The 15372-nt window shown below is 30.5% G+C and overlaps 2 protein-coding genes across 2 annotated transcripts; both read left to right on the plus strand.

The window, feature by feature from the left end:
- Window positions 1–5338: 5338 nt before the first annotated feature.
- On the plus strand, window positions 5339–7872 carry LOC106310021 (O-glucosyltransferase rumi homolog). The gene is made up of 6 exons (XM_013747214.1): window positions 5339–5488; window positions 5800–6377; window positions 6515–6707; window positions 6925–6989; window positions 7093–7303; window positions 7387–7872. The coding sequence occupies exons 1-6, from the start codon at window positions 5339–5341 to the stop codon at window positions 7750–7752; spliced, it is 1563 nt and encodes a 520-aa protein (XP_013602668.1). The 3' UTR covers window positions 7753–7872.
- A 1669-nt stretch (window positions 7873–9541) lies between these two features.
- Window positions 9542–13441, plus strand: LOC106310975 (O-glucosyltransferase rumi homolog). The gene is made up of 6 exons (XM_013748200.1): window positions 9542–9735; window positions 10006–10583; window positions 11033–11228; window positions 11595–11659; window positions 11755–11965; window positions 13048–13441. The coding sequence occupies exons 1-6, from the start codon at window positions 9556–9558 to the stop codon at window positions 13414–13416; spliced, it is 1599 nt and encodes a 532-aa protein (XP_013603654.1). The 5' UTR covers window positions 9542–9555; the 3' UTR covers window positions 13417–13441.
- Window positions 13442–15372: the final 1931 nt, after the last annotated feature.

A 15372-nucleotide genomic window follows, 5' to 3' on the forward strand; every position in this document is an offset into this window, starting at 1 on the left:
TATAATAATTAATTGATATTTACTTTTAATTTTAAATTAATCTATAATTTGTATGCATCGTTTATATTAATAATTTTACATTACTTTAATTATACATATGATTTTATATATGTTATATCTAATCGATTTTATTGTTTTTACATTCGATTTAGTTATCATTTGAGCAAATTGGATTGCATCTCTGAATTCAACTGTAATATTTTTTTATTCTATATATTAAAATTTTAAGTAATTTCTTATTTGCATTTAGGTGGTTGTTGTCTTAGATATGTAAATATATCTTATGATGATTATGTATAATTTAAGATATATTGTGCTTAGAGTGAAATAAAAAAATAAACTAAAGTGTCTGATTCCAAATAACATAAATTAATATAACGATAATATTCTGAAGTCTCATGAATATATATAACTTGTACAAAATAACTAAATTATAACAGTTGGTTGATATTTTATTTTTATTTTTAATATATTTTGAGTTGTCCTATGATTTATATTTATAAAATAAATTACTATTCTTATAAAATTATATATTATTATCGTAGTTAAATCTATGATTTTAGATATAAGTTGTATTAGTCGAGTCTCTCATGTTGTGAGTATATTGAGTTACATATATTCTTTCAAATTCAAAATGAAGTATAATTATCAAATTATATGTTGATTTTTCAAAAAAATATTAGAAAATAAAGTGATATCAATAGGAAGTTACAAGCATAAGTAGCTGATATATTTTTGGAAGCTCATGAACACATATCAAGATTTATAATAATTAAATATTTATTAATTCTAAATAACTTTATGCCTTTGATATTTTGATTATGGTTCTATTAAGTTCCACAAACATAAAAACATAAAATTTAAAAGCAAGCTTAATATTATGAAAACAAATAACTTTAATAATGATAAAATATAATAAATCTACCTTATTAAACTATTTCGTAACTATTTGATTAAACTATGTTTATTTTTTAAATTTAATTTAGTATTTTTTAATATCTCTTAAAATAAGTAGTAAACAAAATTGTGATTTGATTTTAAAATAATATTATATGAGTAAAATATAAATTATCAATCTTTTTTCTGTAATTGAATGATATTATAGTCAACTAAATATATTAAAAATAAATAAAACATTTCAATAATACTAATTATAAACTATTTTTATTCAATTAAACATATATCAGTTTATGTTACTTAATTATTTTATGTAATCATCTAAGAAAATATATAGATATATAAAAATATTTCTATTAGTTTGAATTTTTTGTATTGTTTAAAATCGTGTTTTATAAGAAATAATATTTCTTTTTCTAATATCAAGATTATCTGTGTAAATTGTTTTTAATGAAATCATATTATATAAAAATTTATATTTTTCATCTATGAAAATATAGATATAAAGAAAATATTTTATTACTTCAAAAGTATATTTTATGTTATTTAAAAAAAATTATATGTAATATTATTATTTTGTGAACTTTCCTTTTTTTTATGAAATCATATCTATTATTATAAAAGAGAGTTTCCTCTCTCCAGGACGCGCCACGTCAGCATCCATGTCAGAAAGTCGGAGGCTGAGAGCGCGACACGTGTCGTCCAGGCAATTAAACTCACCAAACTCACCGTTTCATTAAATAGGAAGACAAGAAAGTAACACGTAGCTCATTTAAACTATTCACTTGGGCTATTATATGGGCTTCGAAAATTTTTGATTGTTGTTTTCAGTCCATTTTAACAGACCCAACCGTCTCCATAAAACGCTCCAACTAAACCCTAAAGGACGATACTGTTCATCTTCTTGCTGCAGGAAACTGGCAACGTTTTGCGGTTTATTCATGCGAAGGGTCGTCTTCAACACAATTATTAACTATCATCGGTCTATGATTCAATGCTTCCTTATTTATTGACTCCGCCAGAAACTTCAAGTATAAAAAGGTATGCTTGAAATGCATCAGTCTTCCACCTCATTTATAAACTCTCTAAGAAACCTATCTTTGATAATGGCTAATTTTTTTTCTAGAAACGCTTTCTTCGTAGACTCCGGCTAAAAAGCTTACAACGAAGATGATGATTATCACTTTCTCCGTCGAATAGTTTCCTCCGAACATCAAAATCAATGGAAACATCTACGTGGGAAGGAGAAACAATCTCGGCGAAGGCATACCAAACGCTCGCCGGCGGAGAAGGCGCTAATCAGGCGGCGTTTGGAGCGGAGGTGCTTTACTCACCTCTATCTGCTTCACGAGTTGTCACCGTGAATCTTTAGGGTTCGTTGTTAGCTCGAAGCTCTGATTAGTTTCCCCAACAATGGAGGTTCTGAAAGGTTGTGTAAGATTAGTCTTTATGAGTAATCTTTATAGCTGCAGATTTTTTTTTTGAATTTATATATACGAGACTTAAACAGCTGATGAGTGAAGAACATGTCAGTGTTTTTTGTTTTGAATTTTATCATGAAAAGGCAGAAACTTTATAACTTGGATTGTTTTTGCTTGATTTTATGATAATTGTATTTTCTTTGTGAGCTCATGGTTGTTATACACTACATGTGTTTGATCTGACAGAGCAAAACCCCATGAATTTGTACGGTTTGGCATGATTGGAGACGTTTGCGGCGAAAGGGTATGAATGCACAAGAGAATGAAGAGAAATGATGCGGATCATGGTGAGTAATATACATCTTTAACCTTTGGCAATGATATACAGAATATTGCTCTGTAATCTTTACAGGTCATTCAATCAAAATTATAATAACCTGTATGGTCTTAGTTGTGCTATTGTTGTTGTAGATGCAATTATGTACCATTAATTAGTCTAGAGTCTATTTGAAAACCAAAATCTCTATTTAAAATCTCGAAAAGGGTCTAAGTTGGTTAAACCTTTAGGGGCTAATTTGTAGAGGAAGAAGAGAAGCACAATATAACGACTGCATGTATTTTGATATATATGAGAAGAAAGATGCAACATAGTTGTCAAACAATATAGATGCTACTTAGGTTTTCTTTCTCGCCTAGGAATTTGAGTTCATGTTTCTTTATAAAGATCTATATTATTATTTTTTCTACGTTTCAGATACTCCATTTCTATCCACTTATATTGTAGAATAAAATAATCCTTTAAAGTTGATGCTCCAGATGATCAAAAGTATTATAACAATCTTTTGAGGGGCTGTTTGTGGAGAAATTTTTTTAATTGGATTTTGCATTGCAGATAAGTGTATGTGAAGTATTTTTGGACTAATGATTAGTTTATTATTGTAGCTTGATGAATGTGTTGCTGTATTTCTTGCAGTTGATGTTTTAATCCATCTGATTCAGCAAACTAAACAAGCACATTGATCCCAATAATGCTCTTTAGCTTCCCTTAGAAACCTTAATGGTTGATTTTTAAAGAGTCCACATGAATTTCTCTTTCAGATGCATAAGGTAAAACCACAACAATTTTATGTTGATTTTTTAGTTTACTTACTGCAAGATTCAACCATCCATCTCAGTTACGGCTTGCACTGCTTAGTGCATTGGGTGTTTGCTACAAGTCAAGGAAAGTTGCCATTGCTTATAACTTCGCCAAAAGATTGTTGGGAACTAACTCAAATATAGCTAGCCATGCCAAGCTGACCACACACGTTGTGGAAGCTACTAAACATAACATGATGAATGAACCGTTAGTGTATAAACAAATTAATGTCATCTCAACATTATATATATATCTATCACTAAGGTATGCAGGTTTACGTGGTTCTCTGCAGCATAACAACTTTCTGTGACATTTGCAGGTTTGCTTTGCTCTCCATCTTAAGGCCCATGATCAATTCAGATTTGTAACTCGAGAGTTTTATGTGATCAATGCGGCAGTGGATGAAGTTAATTAAGTATAGGAAAATTGTTTTGTCAGAGTTATATACATATTTTACAATATGTAAATTGTGAATGATGTAGCTGTGTAGAAATATTAACTGTAGTATATTTTTTTAACAAAAAAAAGAAGAAATGGAAATGTCATAGTAAAGTATTAAAATCTGCATGTTAAGTATTTAAAGAAATAATTGCAGAAATTAAATGTTATAAAGTATACAGAGGTAACAATATAGAAAGTTAAAAAGACAAAAAAATTTCTAAAAGGAGATAGAAGTCATACAATTAATATTTTTCCGAAGGATCGCTGTTCATGATTCTCTTTAAACCAATTAAATATTTAACCAATGTGTTTTTCTTTGCTTTTTATTTCAATTGTAACACAAAAAATTTAAAATATCCCAAAACCGTTCAATTTAGATCGATGACTTTAAACGTGAGTGTATGAGATTAAATAAGAAAATATTTACTTAATCTATATAAGAATTAATATTAGAAAAAAAAACCATTTTGACATCGAATATGAAATCGTCCATTTGAAGCCCTCACAATATATTAATGCCATAACTCTTTAATATAGAAACAATTATTGTAAACAAGTAAAATATATCTTACCACGTATAATCTTTTCTCATCTAAAACTTTTTTAAAGACAGAAATAATTATATACACATTTCTTGCAAATGCAAACCTAAAACACAAAGCACAAAATCATATAAAAATAGTAACTTAAATCATAAGAAAAGTATATTCGGCCCGCCCGAGGGACCCTTGTTATAAATGTAATATTTTTAATTCATTAAGGATATCAATGTAATCAACCATTGTGAGAGTTAACGTGAGAACGAAACATAGAAAAATGACTTATCAGATAATATCTCAGGGATATAACGCGGAACTACTTGATCTTGGCCTATCGTGTCAAACCTTTTTTCAACATCCTAGCAGTTTTTTTTGACCGATTGAATTTTATTTCTCCATTGATTTCCTTAGAAAGTGTAATTCTTTTGCGCACCCTGACCGCAGCTTTAATCATTCATCACATCTCATCTAGAAAATCAGAATCGACACAAAATTTCATAAAGGAACCTAAAGAAAAATTTAATAACATCGAACAGTCTAATTACGACTACTGAAAAGTGAAAACGCATGTTTCAAAATTTTATACTCTACCCTAGTTGGCTCCACGGGTTCCACGACTCTGTTTCATTAAAAATAAGTCTACTTTATCGAAAATTCTATAAAAATTATTTATCTCAACTTTTTAACGCATATTTATAGGCTTGTGTGGTTTTGACTTAATTAGGTAAATTAACACACATATATATAGACTTTTTTTGTATATCAAACTCAGAATTATACTATTTAAACCCCAAAACCCTTAAATTATTCATCTTTTCATTCCATAAAAGAGATCCATGACAAGGGAGCTCTGCTTTACAAGTTCTCTCTGTTGATCGCATGTTCTTGTTGTGTTTGGTTCGATGAGAGAAGACAAACACGTGGCTCAAGCCACAGAAGATCATCATCATCAGCGACAACAAAACCTAGCAAAGACATGGATCACCACCAAAATCTACATCTTCGTCCTCTTCATCTTCCTCCTTTGTGCTTCTCTTTCTTGGATATTTACGGTAGTATTTTTCTCTTTCTCATGATAATACTTTCTACTTTCGTTAACGAGAAGATCCTAACAAAAAAAAACGAGAAAGAAGATAACTATATAGGTTTTGCCGTGATTTATGAATGCTTTTTTCAAAAAAAAAAAAAAAAGATAACTATATAGGTTATGTAGTGATTAAAGAAAGATTATACCATTAAGGAGTTTGGTGAGAAGAAACACATTTATTCACCATGTTGAAAATCTTTGAACCGTTTATATACTTGTAGTGGTGGAACCTATAAACTTATAATCTTAATACTTTTCGTTTGGTGATATTCATAGTTTGTATTAGGTGAAAGTAGATTCCAAGTAACATCAGTATTCACTAGAAACACCAACAAAAGTGCTACCACAACAACAAATATCCCGAAGATTATCATCAAGATCCCATTAAACTGCACACTCTTCCACAACAACACCACCCAAACATGTCCTTCAAATTATCCCACCAAGTTCGAACCAGCGATTTCTTCCTCAGAAACTTGTCCTGACTACTTCAGGTGGATCCACCGAGACTTAAAGGTATGGCAAAAGACAGGAATCACAAGGGATACACTAGAGAAAGCAAGACCACACGCTCATTTCAGGGTGGTAATAAAGTCAGGGAGATTATACGTTCATCAATACGAGAAAGCATTTCAGACAAGGGATGTGTTCACAATTTGGGGAATACTTCAACTTCTAAGAATGTATCCTGGTCAAATCCCTGATCTTGAGCTTCTCTTCCTCTGCCATGACAAACCCGCCATTTGGAAAAGAGACTTCAAAAAGGACACATGGCCTCCTCCGCCGTTGTTTCACTATTGCGGTCACCGGGATGCATACGACATCGTGTTCCCTGATTGGAGCTTCTGGGGTTGGTATGACTCATTCATATGACTTTTACTTTTGGTTAATGGTTGACTATTCATCAAAGATTAATTATATCTCAAGTCTGGTCAATAGCGTAGATGGCCCGTAACCAATGAAGTATATAAATATTATTACTTTTTAATAGGCCAGAGCTGAATATAAAGGAGTGGAATAAGTTATCTGTGGCACTAAAAGAAGGCAACAGAAGGGTGAAATGGGAAGATAGAATTCCGTACGCCTATTGGAAAGGAAACCCTAATGTTTCTCCACTAAGAGGAGAGCTCATGAGATGTAACTTCTCCGACAAGTATGATCCTATGGTTCGTCTCTATGCTCAGGTATGTGTATAATCCCCATTTAGTTAGACTTTATAATTACATGCATTCTGTGCACACAAAAAAAAAATACTTACATGCATTCTTAAATAACGAGTTTCATTTGGGGTCTAGATAAGGTTCATTTTGTTAAAATTTTATATCACGCACGTAGTGATTTATATAACGTCATATTTAAAGGAATTTTATTATCTTGTCTCACTCTCACAAGTTGTTTCAGGATTGGAGAAGTGAGATTGAGAAGGGGTTTAGAGGATCAAACCTAGAAGATCAATGCACTTATAGGTATTTGTATATGTAAATACATCTCAATAAATTACATAAAGTCTCATGTTTTGTTAATTTGCTATATTGAGAAACATTTTTGCATCTGAATTTTTGCATGCAGATATAAGATCTACGTAGAAGGGAATGCATGGTCGGTGAGCGAGAAATATATACTTTCGTGTGATAGCATGACTCTGTTGGTTAAACCAGAGTACTATGATTTTTTCATAAGAGGCATGGTCCCAATGAAGCATTACTGGCCTATTAGACGCAACAACAAGTGTCGTGACCTCAAATTCGCTGTCGAATGGGGTAACAACAACACCGAAAAGGTAAGCAATATTAAAAAGCGTCTAATGGGAACTAGTGCCTTAGGTTGCGATGGTCTTAATTAATCATATTATATTGTATATAGGCACAAGTCATAGGGAGGCAAGGAAGTGATTACATGATGCAGAATCTAGAGATGAAGTATGTATATGACTACATGTTATATGTGTTGCAAGGCTATGGGAAACTGATGAAGTTGGATGTGACTGTACCTGAAAATGCGACCGAAGTGTGTTCAGAGACGATGGCTTGTCCGATCACTGATGGTGGACTGATCAGGCAGTGTATGGATGATTCGTTGGTTATGTCTCCGAGCATCAAGGCGGCTTGTAATCTGCCAAAACCTTATGGTGATAATGAGCTCAAAAGGATTCTTAAGAAACAAGAGAGTGTAAAGAGAAGGGTTAGGAAGTGGACCGATGAGTATTGGAACGGGAGAAGTGGCAAATAAGATTATTTTCTTTGATCGTAAAAATATAAATTGTAGCTTGCGAATTTGGTTTGCATTGTATGAATCAAAATATAATCAAGTGTGTGTTCCAACAAAAGAAAATCCAGTGTTGCTAATCTAGTTTCAACTTTCAACAATGAAGATAAGGCCCATGAGATATTTACGAACGTGATGATAGTAAGTTAATCTATTTAAAAGAATGATATATGTATAAATTTTTTAGTATATAAAAGGATATGATCGTTTTAACAAATAATGTTAGACCATGGTTAAGTCGTATTGATATATTACTAAAAGAAAGAATTGGGATCATCCTTTTAATTGGGATTAACAATAATTTAGACGATTTAATTAGGTAGTTTAGATAATTCTTTTTGTTTTTTGCGTTTTGCTTTTACCCTTAATAATTAGTTATTAGATTAATACTCTCGCCTTGCGCAGAATAAGCGTTATATATAAATTATTTTATGTATTATACGTTTTTACATATAATGAAATAATAAATATATATTAAATAATTAAAAATTAGTAACTATTACATATATAATTAAATTGGTGCGAACATATCAATCAATTTTATTAATCAAAACAATATTTTTTTTCTATTTGATAGATATCTAATTAAATTTAAATGATATTAACATACATAATATATTTTTAATATTAATGTCTATTAGATGATGTTTTCTTTTCATATGGTTTTTGACCTTTTTTATCTTTTATAGCAAAAAGTTTAAATTACAATAGCAAAATTTTCATTGTGGAATTAATAATTTTAGTAATTTATAATTTTTTAAAATTTAAGTTGTCAATGTTTGTTCGAAACTTTTATAAAAAAAAATTGTTCAAAGTAAATTTCAAAATTAAAATATTTATGTATTTTATATGGTATATAATTTAGACTTTTTACTTATATGATTTTGTAATCATTTGTATTTTATCATAACAAAAATTTTAAACCACGGATCAAAAAATTTGAATGTGAGACATTTAACAGTTTTAGTAATTTATAGTCGTTTTTTAAAATTCAAAATATAACATGTACAGAAAAATCTAAATTTTATTATATGGCTAATGTGGTTGTTTAATTTATTTGAATAATTTAAAATTAAACAAATATGATAGATTATATACTAATTTTATCAGATCTTTATTATTCAAAATCATTAATTATCAAATATACTTTAGCTACATTAGACAATTTCGTAACTTTTATTTAAGAAAATAATAAATAATATTAATAATGAATTTATAGTGAGTTTAATAAAAACATTATTATATAATTAGATGAACCAACTTATTTCTCTAACGATTTCAAAAATTATCCTAATGATGACACGTGGTTACAAAAAAATTTGTAATGTTTGTCAATTAATATATTGGGAATGTAATATATTGGGAATGTTTGTCAATTAATATATTGGGAATGTAATATATTAATTATTAATATGTTAAATATAATTAAATCAAATGTCAGTAGTATATCTAAAGCAAAAAGGGTGAATATCAAAAATGATTCTTGTTTTAATAGTATTGATTGATATCCATAATCATGAACCCAAAATTTGGTTATTCAACTAAAAAATTGGGAAAGTTATCAAACTCAGATCTATACAAATTATATAGATTGATATCCATAATCATGAACCCAAAATTTGGTTATTCAACTAAAAAATTGGAAAGTTATCAAACTCAGATCTATACAAATTATATAACCAAAAACTATCAAATTAATATTCATAACAGTGAGCGCTGCTACACAAGTTCTCTCTGTTGATTTCATGTTCTGTTGTGTTTGGTAAGATGAGAGAGAACCTACAGGTGGCTCAAGCCACAGAAGATCATCATCATCAGCAACAACATAAACTAGCAACTAATTTAAGTTCTAAACTAGCAAAGACAAGGGTCACCGCCAAAATCCACATTTTCGTCTTGTGCATCTTCCTCCTTATTAGTGCTTCTCTCTCTTGGATTTTCTTTACGGTAATATTTTTCTCTTTGTCATGATAATACTTTCGTTTTTTTTTTTTTTTTTTTTTTGGGTGGAAAACAGAGTTTAGAAAGATTGATAGACTTCATATATATGACTATATAAGTATGTCATACGACACGTTAACGAAAAAGATGATAACAATATACGTTATATAGTGATTGTAGAAAGATTATACCATTGAGGAGTCTAATTAAAAACTACTTTTTTTTTAGGATGGAGCCTATAAACTTTATATCTTAATTTTTTTGTGTTATTCATAGTTTGTATTAGGTGAGAGTAGATTCCAAGTAACATCGGTATTCACAAGAGATACCAACAAAAGTGCTACCACAATAACAAATATTCCGAAGACCATTCCATTAAACTGTACACTCCTCGACAACACTACTACACAAACATGTCCTTCAAACTATCCAACCAAGTTCGAGCCGACAATCTCTTCCTCGGAAACTTGTCCTGGTTACTTCCGATGGATCCAACAAGACCTAAAGGTGTGGCAAGAGACAGGGATCACAAGAGAAACACTAGAGAAAGCAAAACCACACGCTCATTTCAGGGTGGTAATAAAGTCAGGGAGATTGTATGTTGATCAATATGTTAAATCCTATCAGACGAGAGATGTATTCACAATTTGGGGAATACTTCAACTTCTAAGAATGTATCCTGGCCAAATCCCTGATCTTGAGCTTCTCTTCCTCTGTTATGATAAACCCGCTATTTGGAAAAGAGACTTCAACAAAACTAGAAAGGACACATGGCCTCCTCCGCCGTTGTTTCGCTATTGCGGTCACCGTGATGCATACGACATCGTGTTCCCTGATTGGAGCTTCTGGGGTTGGTATGTCCCTTTCACAAGGCTTTTTATTCTTTTTTCTCTTTCACGTTAATGGTTGTCAAAATTAATTTATCTAGAGAGCCTTTTATAAAAAAAATATCTTATTAAAATTTAGAATATTGTTTAAAACTAAAATTGCTTTTCTGTGTGATTTAAAAAAAAACACATTATATTTAATTATCATTAAAATTTTCGTTAAAAATAAATGAGTCATTACTTACAGTTTACGTCATTTCTTAGAGATGTTTACTATTTTACAATAATAAATGATCAATTTTTTTAAGAAAATTCAATTTTTAAGTAAATAACTAAATTATAATTAATATTTAATAAAAAAATTTAAAAAATTGGTTATAAAACCTAGTTGTATTTTTAAAGTCTGGTTGATAGTGTAGATGGCATGTAAGTTGTAACCACCACCAAAGTATGAAATATTAGTATGTTTTCAATAGGCCGGAGGTGAATATAAAGGAGTGGAAGAAGTTATCTGTGGCACTTCAAGAAGGGAACAGAAGGGTGAAATGGAAAGATAGAATTCCGTACGCTTATTGGAAAGGAAACCCTCATGTTTCTACTCCGATAAGAAAAGAACTAATGAGATGTAACTTCTCCGACAACTATGATCCTATGGTTCGACTCTATGCTCAGGTATGTGTATAACATCTCCCATCATATGGGGTGTCATGTGTTCGATTTATGTTGGGAGGGATAAAAGAATTAATTTAACATGGTCTGACTCTCGCCCTACGAAGATGTATGGGCTTTCGAATCCAAAATTTTCTAGTCATTCAAAAAAACATCTCCCATCTCTATAAGTTTGAATGTGTATTCCATTTTGCAACCAATTGTCACTGAATCTTGACATTGGACTTCATAATTTACATGCATTCTCAAATAACGAGTGAGTTTCATTTTGGGTCTAGATAAGGTTCGTTTTGTTAAAATTTAACTTTGTAGGCATTTATATAACGTAAAACCTAGAAGTTCTTGTCTCACTCTCACATGTTGTTTCAGGATTGGAGAAGTGAGAGCAAGAAGGGGTTTAAAGGATCAAACCTAGAAGATCAATGCACTCATAGGTATGTGTGTATACACAATATACACTTATATTCTCATATTTTGTTAATTTGCTATATTGATTTTCATTTGTTTGCATATGAAATTTGAGATTCAGATATAAGATCTACATAGAAGGGGAAGCGTGGTCGGTGAGCGAGAAATATATACTTTCGTGTGATAGTATGACTTTATTGGTTAAACCAGAGTTCCACGATTTTTTCATAAGAAGTATGGTCCCAATGAAGCATTACTGGCCTATTAGACAAAACAGCAAATGTGGTGACCTCAAATTCGCTGTTGAATGGGGTAACAACAACACCGACAAGGTAAATAATACTCCCTATGTTTATTATATAAGTGTTACTTTAACAATTTTAACGGAGATTAAGAAAATTGTAGAATAGACTAATACTCTCTCCGTTTCCGAAAGTAAGATGTTTTAGATTTTTTACTTGTTCCACAAAGATAGATTTTCTATATGTTTAAGGTACTTTTTTATGCTTTTAAAAAACATTAAATCAAAATATTTGAAAAAATTAAATTTCGTCGGTGAAAAGTTATTGGAAAGTACATAATAAAGTAAAAGAAAAATTAAATTAGAAACATTTATTGAATTCTTAATAAGCGTGAACACTTTAGAAAATCTTATTTTCGGGAACAGAGGAAGTATATATTTATTTAATGTAGTAATTAATTAAATGAAAATGATTTAAATAAAAATATATTAATTATCCAAAAAGTAAAAGATGAATTTAATGTACAAAGTTACACTGAAATTATATAATGACATTTATTTTAAAACAAAAAATAAATCTAAAGTGATATTGGTGATGATTGGTTGGGCTCTAAATTAAGATTTTAGTTTTATTTATTTTTAAAGCACTAATCTTAACCAATCATGCTGTAGTTTTAATTTTAAAGTTAAAGTCTTGCTACAACATCTACAACCTTTTTTTTTGTTCATGTTTCACTTTTTTTATTAAAACAATTACTAAAGTACTTTAGGAATTGTAATATTTTTCTACAGCAAAAAAAATATAAAACTACAACAATAAAAACTTCAGCTTAAATCTTACAACTACATCTAAGTTCCAACCAATCATCTCCATTCTTTATGAACTTGAAACAAAAAAATGAACCTAAAGTAACATTTTTTATGAAAAGAGAGAGTATATTTAATAAAACGTTTATGGGAACTATAATGCCATATTTCGATACAAGGCGGTGATCAATGCTCTTTCCATATAAAATAAGAATCATGACTAACAAATTATCTGTAGTACATAGAAAAATAATTTTATAACGCATTGTCATCATGTTAACCATGTTTTTTTTTTTTTTTTGAACTGGCTTTCCATGTTAACCATGTTGTGATGGTCTTACTCATATTATATATATATATATTTAGGCACAAGTTATAGGGAGGCAAGGAAGTGATTACATAATGAAGAATCTAGAGATGAAGTATGTCTACGATTACATGTTTTATGTGTTGCAAGGCTATGGGAAACTGATGAAGTTGGATGTGACTGTGCCTGAAAATGCGACAGAAGTGTGCTCGGAGACGATGGCTTGTCCGATCACTGATGGTAGTAGACTGATCAGGCAGTGCATGGATGACTCGTTGGTTATGTCACCGAGCGTCAAGGCGGCTTGTAATTTGCCAAAGCCGTACGGAGATTATGAGCTCAAAAGGATTCTTAAGAGACGACAAAGTGCAGAAAGAAAGGTTATGAAGTGGACCGATGAGTATTGGAACTTGAGAAGTGGGAAATAAGATTTATAATTTCTTCAATCTTGAAAATACAACGTAACTTGTGATTTTGGTTTGCTTTGTATGAATCTAAGTAAAATCCAATGTTGCTAATATAGGCATCCATCTGGCTGAAGATGCAAATCGATGTTTGTTTTGTGCATTATAATGATACATCCAGATGGATCATCCAGCTGAATTTTTAAAAACTCATCTCAAATTCTCACTCAAATGAATGTGAGTCTTGATGGATGCATCTCGTTCAGTCCAAAATGATAAATGACAAAAATGACCTTTTAAAATCAAAATATTATTTTCAAACCGTAAATTTTATTGTTTTGCATATACATTTTTTCGCCAAAACCGAAAAATACATTTTCCCGCAAAAACAAAAACAAAACAGACACTTTTCCGCCAAAACCGCAAAATGCGTTTTTCCGCAAAAAACGTAAAACACACATTTCCATAAGAACACACTTTTCGGCCAAACCAGTAAAACCACACTTTTCGGCCAAAACCAGAAAAACACATTTTTCCGCCAAACCCCAAAAACGCATATTCCCACCAAAACAAAAAAAAAAAATATTTTCCGGCCAAAACCGCAAAAGCATTTTCTCGTCAAAACCGGAAAAATGCAATTTTCCGCCAAAACCAGAAAAATGCATTTTCTCGCCAAAACCGGAAAAATTCATTTTCTTGCAGAAACTGGAAAAACGCAATTTCTCCGGCCAAACCGGAAAAACGCATTTTCCCGCCGAAACTGGAAAACACATTTTTCCGCCAAAACTGGAAAAACGTATTTTCCCGCCAAAACCAGAAAAACGCATTTTCTCGCCAAAACTGGAAAAACGTATTTTCCCGCCGAAACCGCAAAAAATATTTTCCGCAAAAAACGCAAAAATGCACTTTTCCCGCCAAAAACGGAAAAATGTACATTTTCCGCCAAAACCGCAAAAATGCATTTTCCCGTCAAAATCGCAAAAAAAACCTTTCCCGTCAAACCCGCAAAAATGCATTTTTTCGTCAAAAACACATTTTCCGCCAAAACCGCAAAACGTACTTTTCCCGCCAAAACCACAAAAACGTATTTTTCCGCCAAAACCACAAAAATGCACTTTTTCGTCAAAGACACATTTTTTCTCAAAAACCGCAAAAATATTTTCCGCCAAAACCGTAAAAATGCTATTTTTCCGCCAAAACATAAAAAAAATATATTTTAGTCATTTTATTAACAAGTCCACCTGGATTCAGATGCAAGTTAAAAAATGAAAAGCAAACGAATATAGATGCATTCAGATGATTTATCTGGATGCATGGACGAAATGAAGAAACGAACAACACCCACATGAAGCATCTGGATAAGACATGTCGATGGAACATTGGATGCAAGGTGGCCATAGTTTCAACATTGAATAATAAGGCCCATGAGAGAGTAACTTCATCATACGTAGGCTAAATAAGAATCCAACATGCCTACATGAAAACAGGGGTAGTATCGTCATTCCGTAGACATTACATATCTTACATGATTACCACTCCAAATCAGAATTGTTGACAAATAATGTTTTTATTTAATACCAAACTAGATCCTGCCAGCGCGGATAGGATATATGAATTTTTAGTTTTTAATTATTTATTTTATTAAATGATGTATTTGCAAATTTCATTCATATTATATTTATTAAGTAAATATCTTTTTTTTTGCATTTAAAACTATTTATTTTTTTACGAATGTGTGATATCATATAAAAAATATAAAAAATGAGTATACATGGTTAATTAAATAATTGTAAAAACATAAATTTTTCTTTCGTTTGCGATATCATATAAATAATGATCCGCCCATTTAACAAAAATCATGATTTTATTTATGTGTAATTTTTTTTTGACCATTTCCTTAAAACAATTTTACATATTTTAATTAGAATATTTTTTATATCTTTACCTTTTTATTTGAAATGCAACTCAATATTTTTTTAA

This window comes from Brassica oleracea, chromosome C8 (genome assembly GCF_000695525.1).
Source record: "Brassica oleracea var. oleracea cultivar TO1000 chromosome C8, BOL, whole genome shotgun sequence".
In the NCBI taxonomy this organism is placed as follows: domain Eukaryota; kingdom Viridiplantae; phylum Streptophyta; class Magnoliopsida; order Brassicales; family Brassicaceae; genus Brassica; species Brassica oleracea.

Excerpts from the sequence above, each read along its gene's own strand:
- LOC106310021 (XM_013747214.1), top strand. The coding sequence starts at position 5,339 with ATGAGAGAAGACAAACACGTGGCTCAAGCCACAGAAGATCATCATCAT. Across the intron at positions 5,489-5,799 it reads CTCTTTCTTGGATATTTACG|TTTGTATTAGGTGAAAGTAG; the intron begins GTAGTATTTTTC and ends TGATATTCATAG. Across the intron at positions 6,378-6,514 it reads GATTGGAGCTTCTGGGGTTG|GCCAGAGCTGAATATAAAGG; the intron begins GTATGACTCATT and ends ACTTTTTAATAG.
- LOC106310975 (XM_013748200.1), top strand. The coding sequence starts at position 9,556 with ATGAGAGAGAACCTACAGGTGGCTCAAGCCACAGAAGATCATCATCAT. Across the intron at positions 10,584-11,032 it reads GATTGGAGCTTCTGGGGTTG|GCCGGAGGTGAATATAAAGG; the intron begins GTATGTCCCTTT and ends TGTTTTCAATAG. Across the intron at positions 11,966-13,047 it reads GTAACAACAACACCGACAAG|GCACAAGTTATAGGGAGGCA; the intron begins GTAAATAATACT and ends ATATATATTTAG.